The 22635-nt window shown below is 36.0% G+C and overlaps 3 protein-coding genes and 1 non-coding gene across 4 annotated transcripts; 3 read left to right on the forward strand and 1 right to left on the reverse strand.

The window, feature by feature from the left end:
• Positions 1 to 494: 494 nt before the first annotated feature.
• Positions 495 to 2277, forward strand: LOC125835448 (UDP-glycosyltransferase 71K1-like). The gene has a single exon (XM_049514574.1). The coding sequence runs from the start codon at positions 664 to 666 to the stop codon at positions 2092 to 2094; it is 1431 nt and encodes a 476-aa protein (XP_049370531.1). The 5' UTR covers positions 495 to 663; the 3' UTR covers positions 2095 to 2277.
• Positions 2278 to 5581: 3304 nt separating this feature from the next.
• Positions 5582 to 7036, reverse strand: LOC125835445 (UDP-glycosyltransferase 71K1-like). The gene has a single exon (XM_049514572.1). It carries the CDS (start codon positions 7034 to 7036, stop codon positions 5582 to 5584), a length of 1455 nt encoding a protein of 484 aa, XP_049370529.1.
• An 11346-nt stretch (positions 7037 to 18382) lies between these two features.
• LOC125835540 (uncharacterized) lies at positions 18383 to 20589 on the forward strand. Its single transcript, XM_049514663.1, has 4 exons — positions 18383 to 18989; positions 19097 to 19698; positions 19788 to 20498; positions 20554 to 20589. Exons 1-4 carry the CDS (start codon positions 18383 to 18385, stop codon positions 20587 to 20589), a joined length of 1956 nt encoding a protein of 651 aa, XP_049370620.1.
• A 1230-nt stretch (positions 20590 to 21819) lies between these two features.
• Positions 21820 to 21882, forward strand: LOC125835618 (small nucleolar RNA snoR60). Its single transcript, XR_007443414.1, has one exon. It is a non-coding gene; the product is annotated as a small nucleolar RNA snoR60 (small nucleolar RNA).
• The last annotated feature ends 753 nt before the right edge of the window (positions 21883 to 22635 follow it).

Here is a 22635-nt window from a genome sequence, read left to right on the forward strand (position 1 = left end):
TAATATTGTTGAGTGAATAGTAGACAAAAGGCAAACGACAAATTGCATTCCCTATCTTATACCGACACCCATACCCCATTCAATAAGGTAACAATCTAGTAAAAGATGAAACGTCTCTTTCCTAATTTCTGCTATATATCTACTTATCCATTTTTCCTTTTATTATTCTCCTTAATTATTTGTCAATTTTGACAAATCAAGAAAGAACAAAAAAAAAAAATTACCTATTATATCCTCAATTAATTACTTTGAAAAAGGTAGAACGTTTTGAAAATCTTAAATTTTTAATTTATACACTTCATAATTAATAGGGGTAAAATGGTCACTATGTCAATAATTATTTTCTTAATAAGTGTGTCAAATTCAAAGTAGATAAGTAATTAGGGACGGAGTATCAGATAGCCAGCAGTGTTTAGCGGACAAGATTGAAGAACATTTTGGTATTCTATTTCTATATATTTTTTTTTTTATATTTGCTAACAAATCAGATAAACAAATTGAAATAGGTAGGCTAATATCTTATCTTTCTCAATGTGTGGTCCAATTAATATCAGATCAGCCCATCATAAAAGGCAAAACGACCCCTACAAAAAACATCACACATCCATTCTTATAGCATCAAACATTTTCATCTTGTGATTGATTAATTAGGTAGTTCTAAAGATGAGCAAATTTGAGCTGGTATGTGTGCCTACCCCATCCATCGGTCACCTTGTTCCATTTTGCAAGTTTGCAGAGAAGTTGGTTGACAGAGATGAAAGGCTATATGTAACAATTCTCATTATAAGACCACCAACACCATGGGGTTCTACCATAGATGCCTTCATCAAACGAATCTCCTCTGCTCCCCAGGGCAATCGAATTAGATATATCACACTTGCTCAAATCGAACCGCCATCTTCAGAAGAACTAGCAAAGTCTGTTGAGAAATACATCTCTCTTTTGATAGCAAGCTATCGACCCATTGTTAAAGATGCAATTATCAGCAACAAGTCATGGCCTGATACTGATTCGAACCCGAAAATTATTGGACTAGTCATTGATATGTTTTGCACTTCAATGATTGATGTAGCAAATGAACTTGACATTCCTTCATATCTTTTCTTCACTTCTGGTGCTGCTTTTCTTGGTTTCTTGTTTTACTTGTCTGTTTGGGATGAACAATTTGGGAGAGAATTTAAGCCATCTGATGGCGATTTAAATATAGCAGCCTATGCTCATCCAGTACCCTCAAAATTCTTGCCTACTTTTTCATTTGTCAAGGAAGGTTACGACTCATTCCACAACCATGGTGTCAGGTTTAAAGAAACCAAAGGAATTCTCATCAACACAGTTGAAAAATTCGAAAGTCACGCTGTCAATAGCTTAGCATCTGATCCTGAATTACCTCCAGTTTACACAGTAGGATTTCTTTTTAACATTGAGGCACAAAATGATAAGGGGAATTCAAAGTCTGAAGATGAAGAAATCATGAAATGGCTAGACCAGCAGCCACCTTCCTCTGTTCTTTTTCTGTGCTTTGGAAGCGCGGGTATTTTTGAGCCACCACAGCTTATCCAGATGGCGATTGGACTTGAACGAAGTGGGGTTAGTTTTTTGTGGTCAATACGTCCGCTTGTGGATGCTGAAACTACAAAATTAGAGGAGATGTTGCCGGAAGGGTTCTTGGAGAGGACAAAAAATAGAGGAATAGTATGTGGATGGGCACCCCAAGTCGAAATCTTGGCTCACAAAGCCACTGGAGCATTTGTATCTCATTGTGGATGGAATTCGACCATAGAGAGTGTATGGCATGGAGTACCAATTGCGACATGGCCCCTTTATGCAGAACAACACATTAACGCGTATCAATTGGTGAGAGATCTTGAGGTGGCAGTGGAACTGACATTGAATTACAGGATGCACGATAGTGATCATAGCGAAATTGTGAAGGCAGAGGAGATGGAGAAAGCAATAAGACACATAATGGACAGGGAAAACCCCCTGAGGAAGAGAGTCAAGGACATGGGAGAGGTTTGCAGGAATGCATTGATGGAAGGTGGATCTTCTTTCATTTCTCTAGGACGATTCATTGAAACTATTCTTGATTCCTAGATTTTTTACATTCACTACTCTTTGTAGTAGCAGAGTCTTGTTTCACATCAGTATGCTACTGGATCAAATAAACGGTATTATTAAGGTATGGGATTACCTAGTTCATGATGCTTATGAGATGCATTCCGATTTTGAATTAGGTGATCATGTTGAAGAAGCTCCTGCTGATGAATCTTGAATTTTCTTTGAACAATTAGAAGCTGCTAGTCCGTCTTTATATGAAGGGAGTCTGTACTTCTGCTTTTATATTGTTATTAGATTGTTAAGTATCAAATTGGATTGGAATACTCCCCAAGGGGCAGTGGACTTTATGATTGACCTTATGCATGAATTAGTTGATCCAAATATAGAGATACCTGATAATTTTTATAAGGCAAAGAAGTTGGTGTTAAAGTTAGGACTATCGTCGATGAGAATTGATAGTTTTGGAAATGACTGCATGTTATACTATAAGGATTCCTTATGTTGATTTAAAATTTAGTAAGTTTTGTGTAAGAGCTTTCTTTTAAGCAGGCTTCTAGCAGAAACAAAGTTATTGTTGGGGTGATGCATTACTTATATCTTTAATCTTATAACAAGGTTAAATAGGTTATACAGATCAAATAGCTCTGCTACTTATTTGAGATGACACCATGAAAATAGAAGACCACCTGAGTTATGTGTCATCCATCAGATGGAGAGGCTTGGAAGCATAATAGAACATATCCACAACTCACAGTTTTACCATCATGAAACATTAGGTTGGATTCAACACTCCACATTCTGTTATTTGTTTGCACCATATTCTTGCTGGCCTATCTCATGTGCAAACAAATGAAGATGAGAACTTTTGTGCTAATATATAGAAGCACTTCGTCTAGCTCTTCACGAGTTGAGAAGAGAATCTCCCCTCGTGCCGCATCATTGCTTGCTCGGCTCAACTCGACTTTAGCAAATGACTTGATTGATAAAATTTATAGATAATTATTTTTTTCATTTGTCACTTATTCATTTTCTTTTAACTGAAATTAATTTGTGTGAAATTATTTAATTAAAATTTTGGAGATACTTTTTCCAACCGGAACAACCACCTCCTTTCTTGAACAGGTATTCACACTTGATAGACTGTAAAGTTTTTAGAGGCTTCTATGATGACCCATCACATTATCGCGCTACATAGGCTTCACATGGCATAAAGTTGTCTATGTAGAGGGTTTACATAGAAAAAATGCTAGTTTATAGTGGAAGGTTCTAGAGATATGTGGATAATTTCCCTGAAAGACCTTAGAATTTCATTGATTTACATGGAAGTTAATTTCCCAATAACTTTCTACCACTGAAGCAAGTGATGATAATGTAGAGGTCATGCCTGAGGATATTTTGTTGAGGACGTCTTGATTGGTAGAAAGTGGGTTACGAAGATTAATGCACAGATGGGTGCAATCAAGATATTTGACCAACGCTCAGGAAAGGTAGAAGGCACTTTAAGCATTCTTGAGGGACATACTCTTGAAGAAATCGGAAAACATACAAAATGATTTGGATGGGCGTAGCAGTCTGAGATAGAGACGAGGTAGACCATCACTACATGAGAGTGTTGACTCATGGAGGCGTTGAGCACTATCGATGCCATGAAGGCAAAGATAGAGGCACTCAAAGGACAGGTTGATGTTGGCCTGACGGAGATCGCTAGAAAGGTCGTCGTGATGAGGGAGGCCAAAATCGAGGTTCCCAAATCACCAATGTTCAAAGGGGTTCGTGATGCACAAGAAGTAAAGAACTTTCTTTGGCTCTAGGAGAATTATTTCCAATATGAAAATGTAAGGGTCGACGTTGCCAAGATCAACACCATAATATTGTTCTTTTCAGAGACTGACATGCCATGGTAGAGATGAAAATCGGTTGATGCTGAGAGAGGTTTGTGCACAATTAGCACGTGGGACCACTTTAAGCAAAAGTTCTTTCCAAATAGTGTCTTCTACGAGGCAAGATGTAAACTTCGAGATTTGAAGAAGACATGAAACATATGGGATTATAACAAGCATACGACATTTCTTGAATGGTTTCACCTTCCATCATTATGAAGTTTTCGTACTGAGCTGAGAGCATGTCCACGTTGGATTCTTTGAGTTGACTCATTACTTCGTGATCCATCCTCAAAGTTACCCAAATCTCTTTAGCACATTTACACACTAAGATTCAGTTATACTCATTGGATCCTATTTCGTAGACAAACAGATTTTTTGCTTTGTAGCTTTTTTCGATCTTCTTGCGATCGACTTCATAGTACTCCCTTCGTGTCTTTGGAACCAATCTAGTAATCTCTAATTTCTTGACTTCCTTCATGGTCACGTGAGGGTCCTTCCAATATGATGTCCCACAGACTATCCTTCCGTCGTTATGAAGTCATGCATATGAGTATTTCATCACCCATAGTTCTTTCCATTGAAGCTAGGGGGTGGGGTGGTTGACTGACCTTCTTCTAAATTCGGTGGAGCAGTCATGTAAACATGATCCTCTCTAGGTATTAATTGTATGAGAGTACTCCCTCTTATATCAATTATTGGCTTGTATGAGTCCCCCACGAGTCAAGAGATCAGGGCCTTCAATAAAATTAGTTAACGGAGATATTTAAGATAAGAACGGAAGGTAAAGAACACAATATGTTTACGTGGAAACCCCCTTGCTCGAAAATAAATATGACTTGTCTCACGGGATTTTTCAAGGCACCACCATCTCCAAGCAAAACGTAAATACAAACTCGAGTACTTACAATGGATTAAACTCTTAATTCTACACACCTTGTAATACCTCTATTACAAGACACAAAACGATAACTCTATTCCCCACTATAGCAACTAAATCTAGTTGATATAGACTTCAATAAGACACCACGATTAACTCTAGCCACACACTCAAATCTCAACAACGAGAGAATAAATGATGTACTTCCCTTTGTAACATAGGAGTAGATCCACATAAGAGCACAAGACACTAAACTTAAAATACAACTAAAGACACTGCAACACTCGATTAGGTCCCTAGTTCAGTATAAGCAAAGTTCTTCTTTGAAATGACTTGCTTTGTCAATCATCTTGATTGCCGAAACTAGGTTTTTATCTTGTGAACATGTTATTTTATAAGAGAGACAAAACCTAGAAGCATTCCATTGATCGAGGACGACTGTCATTTCAACGCCTACGTTGCAGTGCCCACCAACCACTACAGAAACTGCAACTTTACAGCTGCATACAGTTGACTTGTTCTGTCGGTCGGAAACTCTACGGACCAGGTTCCTCTGCGCTATAGTTTGTTAAATCATCAAAACTCAAAATACAATATTTTTTAAACTATAATTTACTTTAATTTATGGTATATATATTATACACACACACACCAACAAATACACTCACACCTTAGAAACAACTCTTATTTGATTCAGTCACATACTGAAATGAAACGAAACTCTGCTACCATAAAGAGTACATAATGTAAGAAATTTCGCATCTCAATTACAGGAATCAAGAATAGTTTCAGCGAACCGTCCTAGAGATATGAAAGAAGATCCACCCTCCGTCAACGCCTTCCTGCAGATCTCTCCCATGTCTTTGACTCTCTTCCTCAGGAGATTTTCGCTATCCATTATGCTTCTTATAACTTTCTCCATCTCCTCCGCCTTCACAATTTCGCGATGATCACTATCGTGCATCCTGTAATCCAATGTCAGTTCCACTGCCATCTCGAGATCTTTCACCAATTGAAACGCGTTAATGTGTTGTTCTGCATAAAGGGGCCATGTCACAATTGGTACTCCATGCCATAGACTCTCTATGGTCGAATTCCATCCACAATGAGATACGAATGCTCCAGTGGCTTTGTGAGCCAAAATATTGACTTGGGGTGCCCATCGACATACTATTCCTCTGTTTTTTGTCCTCTCCAAGAACCCTTCCGGCAATGTCTCCTCTAATTTTGTTGTTTCAGCATCCAAAGGCAGTCGTATTGACCACAAGAACCTAACCCCACTTCGTTCAAGTGCAATTGCCATCTCGATAAGCTGTGGTGGCTTTAAAATACCTGCGCTTCCAAAGCACAGAAAAAGAACAGAGGAAGGTGGTTGCTGGTCTAGCCATTTCATGATTTCTTCATCTTCAGACTTCGAATTCCCTTTACCATTTTGTGCCTCAAGGTCAAGAAGAAATCCTACTGTGTAAACTGGAGGTAATTCAGGATCAGATGCTAAGCTATTGACAGCGTAACTTTCGAATTCCTCCACTGTATTGATGAGAAATCCTTTGGTTTCTTTGAACCTGACCCCATGGTTGCGGAATGAGTCGTAACCTTCCTTGACAGAAGCAAAAGTAGGCAAGACTTTTGAGGGTACTGGATGAGCATAGGCTGCGATATTTAAATCGCCATCAGATCGATTAAATTCTCTCCCAAATCGGTCATGCCAAACGGACAGATAAACCAGGAAACCAAGAAAAGCAGCACCAGAAGTGAAGAAAAGATAGGAAGGAATGTCAAGTTCATTTGCTACATCAATCAATGAAGTGCAAAACATATCAATGACTAGTCCAATAATTTTCGGGTTCGAATCAGTACCAGGCCATGACTTGTTGCTGATAATTGCATCTTTAACAATGGGTCGATAACTTGCTATCAAAAGAGAGATGTAATTCTCAATAGACTTTGCTAGTTCTTCTGAAGATGGCGGTTCGATTTGAGCAAGTGTAATATATCTAATTCGACTGGCCCATACATCAAGGGAAGTTCCGCCAGAAGCAGAGGCGGAACATCGCTTGATGTAGGCATCTATGCTAGCATCCCATGGTGGTCTTATAATGAGAATTGTTACATATAGCCTTTCGTCTCTACTAACCAAATTCTCTGCAAACTTGCATATTGAAACAAGGTGACCAATGGATGGGACAGGCACAAATACCAGCTCTAATTTGCTCATCTTTTGAACTACCTTACTAATAAGAACATGAAAGTATGTTTAGTGATATAAGAATGGATTTGTGATGTTTTCTGGTGGTGGTTTAGTTGTGGTACACGTTATAAGATATTATAAGATATGATGCTAAATTTTTATTTATGTTTGGTATATTCTATTATATATATAACATATAAACGGTCAATCTCTTTCTTTCTCCACCAACTTTGCTGGCACAGAGTTGTTATCACGTTAACAAATGTCAATATATGATAGTTTAATTATGGGTAAAAATCAAATAATTGTATCTTTAACAAAGGGTCGATAACTTGCTATCAAAAGAGAGCTGTAGTTCTCAATAGATTTTATTCATTTTAGTTGTGTTAGTTTTCACGCAGTTCGGGGTCTTGTCCCTGTCATGCTGTAATTATCCTATCTTTAGAAAAATAACTTTTTGAAATGTTCTAAGTATAAAACAATTTGAGAAATACTTAAAAAGAGTCGCCACTTAATTTTTTAAAGAAATTAAGAAAACTTATAATTTTCAAAGATTTAAACAGAAAAAATCATTTGAAAATACCAAAGAGGGTTCGGGGTTCAATTTACACTTCGAGAAGGGTTTAAGCATTCGAAGTGTCCGCTAACATGCGGTTGACCTGCGACTTGACTAAAATATACTTTGACTATTTTTAGAAAAAAAATGCTTTAACATAAGAATAATAATTGTTAACTTTGAGAAAAATAGTTAAATAAATGACACATTTTATTTCATTTTTTTATTTTTTAGAGAAAGGGGATCCAAAATGAAGCCTTTGAGTCGAAATACAAGTGATTAGAATATTAATAAAACTAGATTAATTAGAATTTATTTAATTCATTTTGAAATAATAATTTAAACCAATTTAATAAATTAAAGCATGAAAATCATTTTAAATTAATCGACTAACCTTTTTGAGAAAATGACTAAGTATATTTTTTTTTAAATTAATTGAAAAGGTTTTGACTGTAACACCCCGTATCCAAAAATAGAGATTTTAGATTTCTGGTGTTACAGGTGGCACTCACGGACACCATCCACGGACCGTAGATGGACTCACGGTCCGTGGTTCGTGACAGAAAAATTCCCCAGAACTCAGTCAGAAAATTTGGCTAAGTCCCGACTCACGAACAGACCCACGGTCCGTAGATCAGACCACGATCCGTGGTCTGTGTCCGTGGATTGAGACTTCCCTTACCCAGCCTCTAACACAAACTACGGTTGACCATCACGGACCGTCATTCGATCCACGGTCCGTAGGTCTAACTGTAGATGAGGGTCAGCAGCTAGTTAGCTGAAAAATATTGATGCGTCAACTTAAGATGGTCATAACTCTTAGCACAAAATGAATTATGTGTCCTATGACCTATGGTTAGATAGATAATTGAATTATCTTTCCAACGCCACCAAGTTTGCTAAATTCCGACCTCCGAGTAAAAAGTTATGCCCATTTTAGTGAAGCCCTATTGGGTAGACTCGACCTACGGACCCAATCGACGGACCGTCGATTGATTGACAGACCGTAGGTCCATTCCGTCAGTCACTCCGACAGCAGTTAATTCAGGGGTCTTTTGGTCTTTTCCAATTTTATTTAACCCCTAAGATACGTCGTTTAAACCCTAAATCATGAGATTTTAGTCAGTTTAAGCCTAGAAACATAACTAGAACTTACCTTAGTCAAATCATTAATCAAACTTAGAAAATTAGAACCAAGAGAGGAGAAAAAGGTCAAGAACCCTAGTTCAAGAACGCAACAAGGTTCCATCAGTTCCAGCCCTGAAATCGAAAGATTTCTCCGTGAAATTCGTCACCAAGTATGTGGGATTTCACTGGTGGGTTCCTTCCGCCCATTAGGTCCCTAGAATTCAGTCAGATTCTTGATTCCATGATTATGAACAGACCTAGGGTTTCTAGAATTTCGACAGATCATCATGAATTAGTTATTTAATGTTCCAAATCAGGTTATCATGTTATTGCTCAGTTTATCGCATAAATTTTAGAACCCTAGCTATGTATTTCATTAGTTCTTGAATTACACATGCTAGGTCAGATATTTCAGTTATTCAGATATACATGCTCCAGTTTTATGCCACATTATCAGTATATTTCAGTATACACTCTATTTTGAGATATAAATCTTGAGAGGCTTTTCTTTAAGACAACACTTGAGTTTTAAACTGAGTTTTTGAGAAAGTTAAGATGAGTTTTGAGAAAGAGCTTCTAATACATGATTAGTATGACAATTGAGTAGGTAATCAATGTATGAATAGTATGGTATATCTAGATATACCATCAATGTTTATGCAGTATGACCTCCCAAGTCATCAATGATCATAGTATAATATGATGTTGAATTGTTTTCAAAAAAGGGGTTTTCAAGTATGAGTATCTACATGTCAGTATTTTGAGTTATTCAGTATTTCAGCCATAATATATTCAGTTATACATGCCTCAGTTTATGAATGCATCATTATCAGATTAATTGTTGCATTCTCAGATTGTATGTTCAGTTTCGAGCTATCCAGTATTTACAGAAATTCAGTCATAACCAGTTAACCACTTAATTCATTGGGAGTAGCATAATACCGAGTTGGACTAGGGTTTCAGCGTACCCAATAGTCCCAGAACTACGAGCCACGCAGGTGTAAGTCCCCTATGTGGGCAACATCAGTTTAGTGATCACGCCAGCAAGCCTCTATACCTCTGGCAGGGTATATTGGGTCCTCTCGATGGGGCGTATACATCGGACTCCACATTTAGCTCATGTGGTTTTATGTCGGTTATTAGTAACTCCCACAGTTCAGTCAGACTCTTTTGCATTGACCATATTTCAGTACAGTCAGTATTCAGTCTCAACATGTTATAAATTTGGTCATTGCATCAGTTAGTTCAGTATTCAGTAATTTCAGTATCTATATCATGTCCAGATTATTTCATTGCTTTACTACTTTGTTCAGTTATGTTTTATTTAAAAATATTTATAAAAGGAAAATGACTTAGTTTTCGAAAAACCGATTAAACTTATGGTTTAAGAGAAATCGGGTTTCCAAAAGGACAGAGTCGCCACTTAATTTTTTTAGTAAAAATCAAGAAAACTTAAGGGTTTCAAAAGATTTAAACAGATAAAATCAATTGAAAACGGGTTCGAAGTTCAATGTACATTTCGAGAAGGTGTTAGGCCCTCGGAATGCCCGCTAACTCGCGGTTGACCGGCGATTTGACCAAAAATGATTTTGACTAATTTTAAAATTTTAACTAAAGTAAAAGAATTCATTTATTTTAACTAATTATATTTATTACTATTATTATTTGCTTTCTTTTATTTACTTACCCACTACTATTACTTTTCTAGTTAATTATTTTTTAGGGGAAGTAAACTGAGGGGGGTCATTCTAAAGGGAATAATTTAAGAAAAGAAAAAAAAAGAGTGTAAGTCCAACTAAACAAAATGAGTAAAATTAAGTGATAAGTAAGAATATATATATATATATGTGTGTGTGTTTAAATTAAGAGAAGAAAATAAGAAATGACTTCTCTTGTGGGAGTTTAATAAAATAAATAAAATAAAAATAATAATAATAATAATAATAATAAATAAAAAAAATCAAATAGGATGTTAGTTGACATAATAATAAATAAAGGGTAAATGGAAGAAAAGTCAAGTTTGGGCCTTTGGCCCACATTCTCGAGTCTTGGACCTGTCCTAAATCTAAAAATGCACCAAATCATGAATTTGGGCCTATCGGACTCATAATCATGCTGTTGGATTTGCTTTTGGACTTTTTGGGCCCATCTTCACTAGAACCTATTGCTGAAATTTTTTGCATCAATACTTCGGTTGTGACTAGGGGAGAACAAGGTTGAGCCTCTTTGGCTCAAGATGAAATGCGCGCACACACAAAAAATAACGAAGGAGTCCATGGACTCACTCAAAGGTTCATGCAAGAAAAATAAAAGAGAAAATAATTAGCACGTATTAAAGGAAAGGCTAATTCATACACAAATATCAATCCAAATGGAAATAGGGGTTGTGTAAGCATGAGGAAATGTTAACGCTAAAGGAACAAAGAAACTAGAGCCATAGCTAACTGCTTCAAAAAGCTACAACAATTCTACCAACTTAAGATGTCAATCAATCCAAACTTTCGAGGTATAAACGACATAATGGAAAATTAAGACTAAGAAAAGTTTGACAACTTAGACAACTTTCGGCTCCTAACAGTAGCAAATACATACACTTGAACAAATAAAATTCATTCAAAGGGAAAGAAGACAAGGACAGAATCTCGTATAAAACATGTGATTAGTGAATAATACATCTTATGCAATAATCAAGCCAACTTTACAAAAGAAAATTAATGATGCTAGTTTATTATGCTAAATAATAGAAATTTTAAGGACAACAGCCAGCCAACTCATTTCAAGAAAACTACTATCATATTCAAACAACTAAACATGGCCAACATTCTTTCTCAACCTAGCATGCTTATAAACATTGTTGAGGCCGACATCCTTGATTAATAATACTAAATACAAGAGTAAGCTAATTAAACCAATTATGCTTATGATAGATAATTTCAGATTTTATGAGACAATGAAAACCAAGGACGGCATGCTCATTTTTTCAAGATGAGGACAAAATTGTATTAAACCAAAACATGAATTCTAACTCAGAACCAACTCCCTGCTATCGATAATGAACAGGGTAAACCAAAGTAAAATCATAAAGAAAGATTAAATGTTAATCGACAAGCGTGATAGCCGTGAGTGCAGGAAGAACACAAACATCAGTGTAAACTCATACGAGCATCAAAACCATTTTGAAAGCAAAGAATGGACAAACAGCAAAGGGCTATATAAGTAGTTTTATCACTAATTTGCAGCCAAACAATGAGTCGGAAATAACCAAAATTCCAACAGTGAGCAGCTCATACGGCTTACAAAATCGAACATCATCCAAGACGAGTTAGAATTAGGAGGAATTTACCTTTAGGAGAGCAGCGATTTGGGACAAGAAACGAGCAGGGACGAGCTTCTTCGATACCAATAAAATGCGGTTTCGAGAACTTGGATGAACCAACCCAGCAAGCGATATCAAAGGTTGAGCAAAATCAAGATTCTCAATCCCTTTATGCCGTCAGAAAACTATGGCTTAAGTGTATTTTTTCCTTTGTAATACTTTTCTCCCACTATTTTCTTAGCACAAAATTTTCGGACTAAAAATCTCCCCCCTCTCAACAATGAAGGATATCGAACTATTTATCAACGAAATTAGGGCAAAAATGGATGAATAGGCAGGAAATTTTTGAATGGGGACGAGGCCCATTCAAATTTCAAACTCCAAGCTTTCACCATTTTAGGGAGACCTCATTTTTCTGAGGGTTTTTCCCTATTCCGGAAGAGGAAGGGGCAATTACGTGTGCCTGCTATTGCTCTGTTGCCACATTAATGGGGATAAGGACGTTTTGAAGAAGAAGCCAAAGGGAAGCAGTGTACTGCCTGGCTGCTGGACGTTTTCTGGGTTTTGTCTTTTTCTGGAAGAAGAAGAAGAATAAAGGGTATAGGGGTGGGGTCGGTCAAGTATTGTTGTTATTGTTGTAATGTTGTAATGTTGTTTGTTGGGTATCTTTTATGTATTGGGTCGGGTTATAGGAGTAATGGGCTGGGCCGTGGGAATTAAGAGTGGGCTGGTTGGGACGTTATTGTTGGATATTAGAGTTGTTGAAGTCAACGTGGGCTGGGAAATAGATTATTTGTTGTAGTGCTATTTGCTGAAAATACAAGAATGGGCTGTTGCAAAATATGTTGGAGGAATATTGAATGGCAATGAAGAAGTGGGCCGCTGGAAATGTTTTGGACAGCAAAGGGTCCAATTTCTTGGTCAAATGAGTTTAAGAAATTCGGCTAATAAATCACCATTTTTAATCAAATTGAGTGGTCAATTGTATTACAAATTTAGCCAATGAACTAGGAACGTAGTCAAATTGAATTCATTTGGTAAGCTCGGCTAGTAACTAAATAAGACGAATTAATATAAATTAATTAATGAGCTTCTTACACTTAACGAAATAAAATAATCAACTTAATAATAAACTAATTACTTTAACAATATAAACGACTAAATAACCAAATATTTGAATAAAGCTAAAATCTTTTCGAGACAAATTTTGAACATTCGTAAAATATACTAATTAGACACATAATTATATAATAATTATCTTAATTATAAACTAACTAATTAACTCAAAATTGTAAACTATTAGATAACTAAACAAACTAACCAAATATCTAATTAAACAAAATCTTTTTGAGACGATTTTCCAATATTTATAAAATACACTAATTATATACATAATTATATAAAAGACATATTATTATTTAAAAATTATAACAAGTGACAAACTATTTGAAACAACTTGCAAATTATTCTATTATATTTATTTTATTTTATTTTTCAAAATTTCTAAAATTAATTATTTTAAATAATCTGAAAATTAAGAAGCTCGAAATTAATTATTATCGGGGAGGGTCAAAATTAGGTGTCAACAACTGTCCCTCATTTTACTTGAATTGATACAAGAAATTCGAGGAAAATGAATTTGACTAATCCAATTTTGACCGACCACATCTTCATCTTTCTGAAAAAGGGGTTTTTGGTACGGTCTTTAGGAATTAAGGCCGAACCCCGGAAGTGGGTTTCCTACATATCTCAGGCTATATGAGAATTCAGGCTACTTGTAGTTCGCTATGCTTGATTTGACGCACGACTTTGAAAGAATTCAAAAGCCATCTCGATACCGAATTATGAAGGGACCTGAATGCTCGAGAATAAGATTTAAAAGCGAATGGTGGGAATACAGCCGAGTTTTCAACATTAATCCTGCCTACATATCCCTCAACCTAGGGGATCAGACTGCTTGTAGTTCGACTCGATCGGTTGAAAAGGAAATCTATTATGCTAAGATAACCTTCGGTTCTGGAAGAGTAACAAATAAGTCGAGTATGAGAAAGAGGCTTGTAACCTCTTAGCCATGAAAGTGGTGCACTTCACACCTATAATTAAGAACTTACACCGACATAATTTCCAGGGCTCTTGGTGCATTGTCACTCAGATTGGAAAGTTGCTTCCGGTAGAGACCAACAATTTCCGGATGCAAAACCGACAAACCTAAAAATAAACCCACATTCCTTCTGATAGGGGTGTGGTTTGATTGTGGTGGAAGTCGCTCCTCTGCTCGCGTCCTAAGAGTTTGACACTCCTCTTTGGACTATGTCCTAGTTCGCTGCTAAGAAAAAGTTCCACGTTGTGCTGCATCCTAATTGATGTCGTCCGCACCTGTGGTTTGTTTTGAGAATTCATCATCTTGGATGCTCTCGACAAAGACTAAGATAAAAATCATTAGCATAAAAATGTCATTCAAATGGAGGGATAGTGTCTTTTACCGTGTTGATACTTAATTGTTCTCCTTGAACATTTGACATCAACTCTGTCGAGTTTGATGTGAAGCAAATAAAGCTTGTGTCTCATATTTGCAATATTATCTTCAATGTACTCTTCATGTGATGTTAAAGTAATAGAAATAGGCTGATGTAATATGTTGATAATTCTTTTGATATTGTTTGTGCAAAGGAAAATGATGTAGTCAATGTTTATCTTTAGTGATGGGCAAATCTTTCTCTTGCGATGTATTTTTCCTTCTCATGTTATGCGTGAATCCTTCTCTTGCGATGTAGAAATTCCTTTCCCGCGATGCATGAATCTTTTTCCAGCGATGCATGAATCTTTTCCCCGCGATGCATGAATCTTCTCTTGCGATGCATGAATCTCTTTTTTCGCGATGCATGAATCTTTTTCCCGCGATGCATGAATCTTCTCTTGCGATGCATGAATCTCTTTTCTCGCGATACATGAATCTTTTTCCCGCGATGCATGAATCTCTTTTCTCGCGATGCATGACTTCCTTTTTCCCGCAATGCATGAATCTTCTCTTACAATGCATGAATCTTTTTTCTCGCGATGCATAAATCTCCTTCCCGCGATGCATGACTTCCTTTTTCCTGCGATGCATGAATCTTCTCTTGCAATGCATGAATCTTCTCTTGAAATGTATGAATCTTTTCCCGCGATGCATGAATCTTTTTCTCGCGATGCATGAATCTTCTCTTGAAATGGATGAATCTTTTTCTCGCGATGCATGAATCTTCTCTTGAAATGCATGAATCTTCTCTTGAAATGCATGAATCTTTTTCTCGCGATGCATGAATCTTCTCTTGCAATGCATGAATCTCTTCTTTCGCAATGTATGAATCTTTTCCTGCGATGCGTGAATATTTTCCCGCGATGCATGAATCTTTTTCCTCTTGCAATGCATGAATCTTTTTCCTCTTGCAATGCATGAATCTCTTTTCTCGCGATGCATGGATCTTTTTCCTTGATGCATCCCTGGTACCGAACGAAGATAATGCTCCGCCGAGCAACATAAGTGATCTTCTGGGTATCTTCTGGGACGGCGGTATCGTCTTAGTCGACAATATAAATAAAATGACCCTCGGAGTAGTGGTATCATCTCATTTGACAATACGATATAAATGACTCTCCGGGTAGTGGTATTGTCATTCAACAATATGATATAAATAACCTTCAGGGTAAGAATATTATCATATCTGATAATATTATGCAGATAAATATCTTTCAGGTATCTTTAGTTGATGGAAAATAAATAAAATTTCTCTCTTAGAGGTTTTTATTTGTCCCATCTCTGAACATAGTTGCACGTTCATTATGGACTTTGCCTTGTTGGGAATTGAATGAAATAATGTTATTCATATTCCAAAATCTTTGATATAAGCATCATAAAATATTTCCTGCATCCATAGAAAAATTGTCAATTTTTGGGAGCTCTTTGCCCCTTGACTTCTCCATATTCATTGAATGGAAGAATATGCCGATCTTGAGGCACCCTGTAGACCTACATTCATATAAAAATGGTTAGTTTAAAAATGAACTGATCTGTGTTGATCTCTTCAGTTGTCTGCTCCTTGTCTCGCTATCTCCAATTGATTTTTCCTATCTCTCGCTTCTTGATAGGTAAGACAAAACACATTTTTTATGCAAATAATTGAAACATGAAGGAAAAGTTTTTAAGGAAAATAGATTTTCAAAAGTAATGTTTGGAAAAAGTCACTGTCAAGTGTCATGTCACGTCAAGTTTAATGAACGTCATTCGGAGTTGGTGTTTTGAGATCTGTCTGATCACTTGTTGGGAAGTATTCAAAGTTGCTCTAAACTCTCGCTGAACCTTGCTGAAATTTTGAGGTCATCTCAAAATTTCTGTCCCAGTTAACTGTCTCGGCTCATCTTTAACCGTTCGTGAGCAAATCACGGAAATTTTGAGATCTTCTTAAAAATTCAGTCCCAGTTGCAAATTTAAGAGTAACTTCAGTCTCAACTTTGTTGGAGAGATCTTCTTCTTGAGAATTTTTGAGTCCCTCTCAAAAAATTTGTCCCAGTTTCTATTGTAAAGAGAAATAGAAATCTTATAGGAGATATGACCGAACCCTTGTGGCGCCTACGTATCCCGTTGAAGCAGGAATCAGGTCAAACGTAGTTCCCCCTCAAAGATTAACAAAAATGGAAAAGGGACGGATTTACCCCCGAACTTTAATAAATGGTATGTGTATGCCCTCCGTTATACTTTGCGTCCACATAAGCCCCTGCCGTCCAATTATAGGTACACGTATACCCCTCTCACTAACGGACCCCTAATTTCTTACACGTGTCTTAATCTTATTGAACTATCCGTTTGACCCTTTTTTTTAACCCATAACCCAACTATCCGTCCCATAACCCAATACCCACCCAATTTCCTCTAAAAGGATCCTAATTAAAAAACACCCAAATTAAAACAACAAAGTCCGTCCCTTTTCCCTAGTCGGAGGTCCCCGCGTATCCCTCACACCAAAACCCTAGTCGGAGCCGCGATTCCCTCACACCAAAATCCTAGTCGTCGCAGCGATTCCAGTTTGTCTTCGTCGATTCCACCTTTGTCTCGTCGAATCTTTCGTGTGTTCTTCAATTCAACTTGTCTTCGTCAAAGGTACCCAAATATCCCATTCGATTTCATAGTTTTCTTGTTTTGCTGTTTTCGATTTGCTATCATATATAGTAAATAAATTTGTTGTTGCTGTTATTCCGGTAGTTTTCTTGTTGTTTCTTTATTTATTGTGTAAAATATGCATTTTATAGTGAAAATCTTTCTAGGGTTCACGTTCTAGTTATTGGATTAAAGATTTTATTTTTTTTTGTTTTAGAGTGTAAATGAAGTACACTTTATAGGGTTTCATTTCCAGAAAATGAAGCTCACGTTTCAGTTTTTGTGTTAAAGAAATGTTTTTTTTTGTTTGTATTCGTGCCTTTATGTTGTGGACCTTTAGTTTATGATTTGTTGGTTTGGTAAAGTAGTTTCAGATTCCCTTGACTTGGTCTACTTTAATTTTTGTTGGAATTTTTTGTTTGTATTCATGCCTTTATGTTGTGGACCACTTTGAGTTATTAAGAGATAATGCTTATTTAATTGTTAATTGTGGACCACTTTCAGTTAATAAGAGATAATACTCAATGTTACTAATTGAAATTCTTAACTCAATGTGACTTAATTAACTAACTTACCTACTTTAATCCTAATGTGACTATCTTACTTTATGTGACTAACTTACTTAATCCAAATGTGACTTAACTAATTGACTTACTTAATCCTAATGTGCTTACTAATCCAAATGTGACTTACTTAACTAATATGACTTTCTTAACTTTCTCAATGTGACTAAATTAACTAACTTACATACTTTAATCCTAATGTGACTAACTTACTTTAATCCTAATGTGACTTAACTTACTTATTTATGCTTACTAATTGACTTTCTTAACTCAATGTGACTTAATTAACTAACTTACTTACTTAATCCTAATGTGACTAACTTACTTTAATCCTAATGTGACTTACTTAACTTACTTATTTATGCTTACTAATTGACTTTCTTAACTCAATGTTACTTAATTAACTAACTTACTTTAATCCTAATGTGAGTTACTTAACTTACTTATTTATGCTTACTAATTGACTTTCTTAACTCAATGTGACTTAATTAATTAACTTGACTTACTAATTGACTTACTTAATCCTAATGTGACTTATACTCACTGTTACTTATTTACTAATTAACTTACTTATTTATGCTTACTAATTGACTTTCTTAACTCAATGTGACTTTTACTCACTGTTTTATACTCACTGTTACTTATGTTATTTCATAACTCTTTGTAGGTCATTAACATGGTTGAAGTTACCATATACTTTCATCATGGTGGTGAGTGGCTAACCAGTCCAGAACCACATTATGATAGAGGATGTGTGACTTATTGGAAAGGGTATGATCCTGACCTAATATCTTTTATTGACTTAGTGAATGAGTACATTAATAAGTTAGATTTTGTTGGTGTGCAAGAACTTATTGTACTTGCTCCAACTGGGAAATATTTTGAAATAATAGGTGATGAGGGAGTTAAGACCTTAACATCTTTTATCTCTACTGAGTATAAATCTATTCACTTGTTTGCTACTGAAGATTGTGAATTGTCTGTTGATGTAACTGATATTATCATGCATGATGGGTCATTTCTACTTTCACCAATTGTTAATGAGGGCACAGACTGTAGTGAAAGTGAAGATGACAGTAATAATGGAATGGTGTTTAGTTGTTCAGATTATGATAGAGATGAATTAGAAAATTTTGTTACTAAAAAAAAGAGGAATATAACTGATAGTTTGCAAGATTATAAGGAGATTGTTAAGGGTATGGCCTTCAAGGACATAGCTGAAGCAAAACAGTTTTGTAAACTTTATGCTCTAGCTAAGAAGGTAGAACTAGTTGTGGTGAAAAGTGATAAAAAAAATTGAGGTATACATGTGTTGCTGATGGCTGTCCATTTTTACTTCTTATTTCTGGGGATTTGACCACTCCTGGAGTTAGTGTCAAAACACTTGTAGATCATATAGAGTGTGGAACAGCATATGATAACTCTTTAGTAGATTACTCAACAATAGCCTTGTATTTTAAGGACAAATTGCAAAGTGACCCCAAATACAAGGTCAAAGAAATGAAGGCTGATTTACATAGAGTTTTTGAGCTAAATGTAAGTGAAGCAAAGTGCAAGAGAGCCAAAAAAGAGGTATTGGAGAGTTTAGAAGGTAGCTTTGTAGACTCTTACAATAAGTTAAAGGGTTATGCTACTGAATTGAGAAGTTGTAATACAGGGTCTGACATTGTGATAGATTTGTCTAAACAGGCACTATCTAATGGTAAGAGAAAATTTCTTAGGATGTATATCTGCTTCAAGGCAATGAAGTTGGGTTTTAAGTCTGGGTTAAGACCACTTATTGGGTTAGATGGTACATTCCTTAAAGGGAAAACTAAGGGACAGGTATTGTGTGTTGTTGGTCAAGACAGTAATAACTCTTTCTACCCTCTAGCTTGGGCTGTGGTAGATAAAGAGACTAAGAGAACTTGGACATGGTTTATGCAACATTTGCAACATTCACTTGAACTTCAAAATGGTGAAGGACTGACATTCATATCAGATATGCAGAAGGTAATATTATACAACTAATTTGCAATTTATTTTCCTTTGCTTGATACTGTTTCTTTTATTAATTTTAGTTGTGTTAATTTGATACTTAGGGGCTGCTTGAAGCAGTAAGGACAGTCTTACCTGAAGCACATCAGAGATATTGTGCAAGGCATATTGAGGCAAATTGGTGCAAAAGATGGGGTAAAGGTGAGCTGAAAAAGTTGCTATGGTGGGCTGCATGGTCATCATTTACAGAGGAGTTTGAGGACCAACTTCAAGAGATGAAGGAAGTTAATGGAGAGGCTGGACAGGATTTAATAAACAAGTATCCTCCCAAAACATGGTCCAGAGCTTATTTAGATACAGTGTGCAAAAATCAGGCTATGGACAATAACTTTACTGAATCATTCAATGCCTGGATACTTGAAGCAAGGTACAAGCCAATTATTGGAATGTTGGAAGACATCAGGGTCAAAACAATGGAGAGGCTGGCAGCAAAAGAGGTTGCTGTGAGAAAGTGGAAAGATGATGGATTTAGTCCCAAAAGTGAGTTGTTGTTTATTCAGTATTTGAAGATTTCCAAGGTTTGTAAGGTGAGTGGCAATAGGGATAATGGCTATGAGGTTACTGAAGGTGCAGATAGACACATTGTCAACTTAAGAGATAAAAAATGCACATGCAGAACATGGGATCTGACTGGAATTCCATGTCCACATGCAATTAAGGCCATGGAGCACAAGAAAATGATACCAAAGAAAGAAATTCATTGGTATTATAGTAAAGAGGCAGCATTGGCAGTTTACAAACACAAGTTACAACCTGTTAGGGGAGAACCATTCTGGAAATGTGATCCTTTGCATGTCATTGAACCACCAGAATTGGTCAAGCTTGTTGGTAGACCTAAGCTTATGAGGGAAAGAGAAAAGGATGAAGCTGTTAAGAGGCAAGGAGTATGGAAGCAAACAAGAAAAGGAAAAATGATGACATGTAGTAATTGTGGAGAACAAAATCACAATACAAGAGGATGTGAAAAGGTAATTTTCATTTAATCTTTAATTTCATCAAATAATTATTCTATTTTACTATTTAATTCTATATTTTCTATTATGATTAATAAGGCAAAGCAGGGGAAACAACCTACTAAGAAGCAGGGGAAGCAACCTGCTAAGCAAGGAAAAGAATCTGGCAAGGGAAAAAAGAGGCAACTTAGGAGAGGTTTAGTTGATGAAGATGAAGCTTCTGAGGAAGACATCAACTGCACAGCCCCACAACCAACACATGAAAGTCAATTTGAATATACTTCTTCCAGCAGCTATTTTCCAGTAGCTGAGGATGATGATGAAGACCCTAGGCTAAGGCCAAGAACAATCTCAGAAGAAGCTTTTCTAACAAGATTGAGAAAGAAACAGAACCCAGAAGAATCAATTGGAAGTAGAGTAATACGCTTTAGAGGTGACAAATTTGGTGTTAGTGAACCTACAAATCTTCCCATAGGACCAACTGGCTTAACTTGGAATGGACAGGGTGCAATTACTACAAACCAGCTACAAAAGTTGAGGCCAAGAAGGGGATGATGCTATTGTGTTGGTACAGCTTTGTATATGTTGGTGCCTTTATTGATGTTAAGGCTAAACTTGTCTTTTTTCTATGTTTTGTATAGGCTGGTGCCGTAAATGATGTTAAGGCTAAACTTATTTTTTTGGTATATTTTGTGTAGGCTGGTGCCTTAAATGATGTTTTTGTGATGTTTTGGTAGTACTGTAGGCTGATGCCTTTAAAGTTAAAGTTGTAGCTTTGGTACTCTGTTTTACTTCTACTGTTTGTATAAGCTGAGTGTATCAGCTAAAACTAACTGTCGTTTTGCTTATATATGACCAAGTGAATGTTATATAGTGTCTTGTATCTGTTGGGTTCTGTTGATGTACAATAGTATTTTGCTGTGGTATACATTTTTTTAGACCATTTTATTCTCTGTCAATGGTCGACAGGTTTCCAAACTAACTGTTCGCAGGTTTCCAAAGAAGTCCAATTTGGCAATATTGCCATCCATGTTGAATGTATTTCCAAGTCCTAGATTTATTAGAGCTAATGGCAATCACAGAGTTGGTGTTGTGAGTTGAAGAATCACCAAGCAGTCACAGCAAGCAAAGCACGATTTTTAAATTTAAGACTTTATGGATGATGTTAAACCGAGTTTCTGATGCTGTCTAATAAGTAATGGAATTTTTGTTCGCTTAAAAAAAAAGTTAGTGACTTTCAAGTTGATAGTTTAATAGTGTCTTTGTGCAAGTTTAATAACACCTGAAAACACGTTTCATAAACAATGGTAAGACAAGCTTTCATTTCATTTTCAGATTCTCTAAATTCAAGGAAAACATAATACCAAAAAGTTTATCCATCTTCAGCATACTAACTTTTTTTTTTGACAAAGGATCTTCAGCATACTGACTAATATAACACAAATAAATACTACAAATTTTTAAGGCAAAAGACACAAAATAATGTTCAAACCCAACACTTGAAATTTTACAATACGTTTGAAGCAATAGCTACACTAAATAATGACCAACATTCAAACATAATATTCACTAATACATAGGAACAATTGAAATAACTAACACTTGAAACTACAAATACTTGAAATAACTAACACTTGAAACTACAAATACTTGAAATAACCAACCCTTGAAACTACAATTCAACAACATATATTCCTCATGCTACCAGTTAATCACTTGAAAATTGCAACAACAAATACCACAAACAAGAGTAAATCACAATATACACAACATCTTCAACTTTGACACTTTAGATTCCAAATTTCTTGATTTATTCACCTCAAAGTAGTTTAAACTCTCTAAATTCTCCAATTTTTTCTTCAAATTGTCTCTTTCAATCTTCACCGCATTCAACGACTCTCTCAAATTCTCCATTTTCAACGTAGCAACTTCCAATTTA

Source organism: Solanum verrucosum, unplaced genomic scaffold (genome assembly GCF_900185275.1).
Source record: "Solanum verrucosum unplaced genomic scaffold, falcon-dt-bn FXZP01000040.1, whole genome shotgun sequence".
In the NCBI taxonomy this organism is placed as follows: domain Eukaryota; kingdom Viridiplantae; phylum Streptophyta; class Magnoliopsida; order Solanales; family Solanaceae; genus Solanum; species Solanum verrucosum.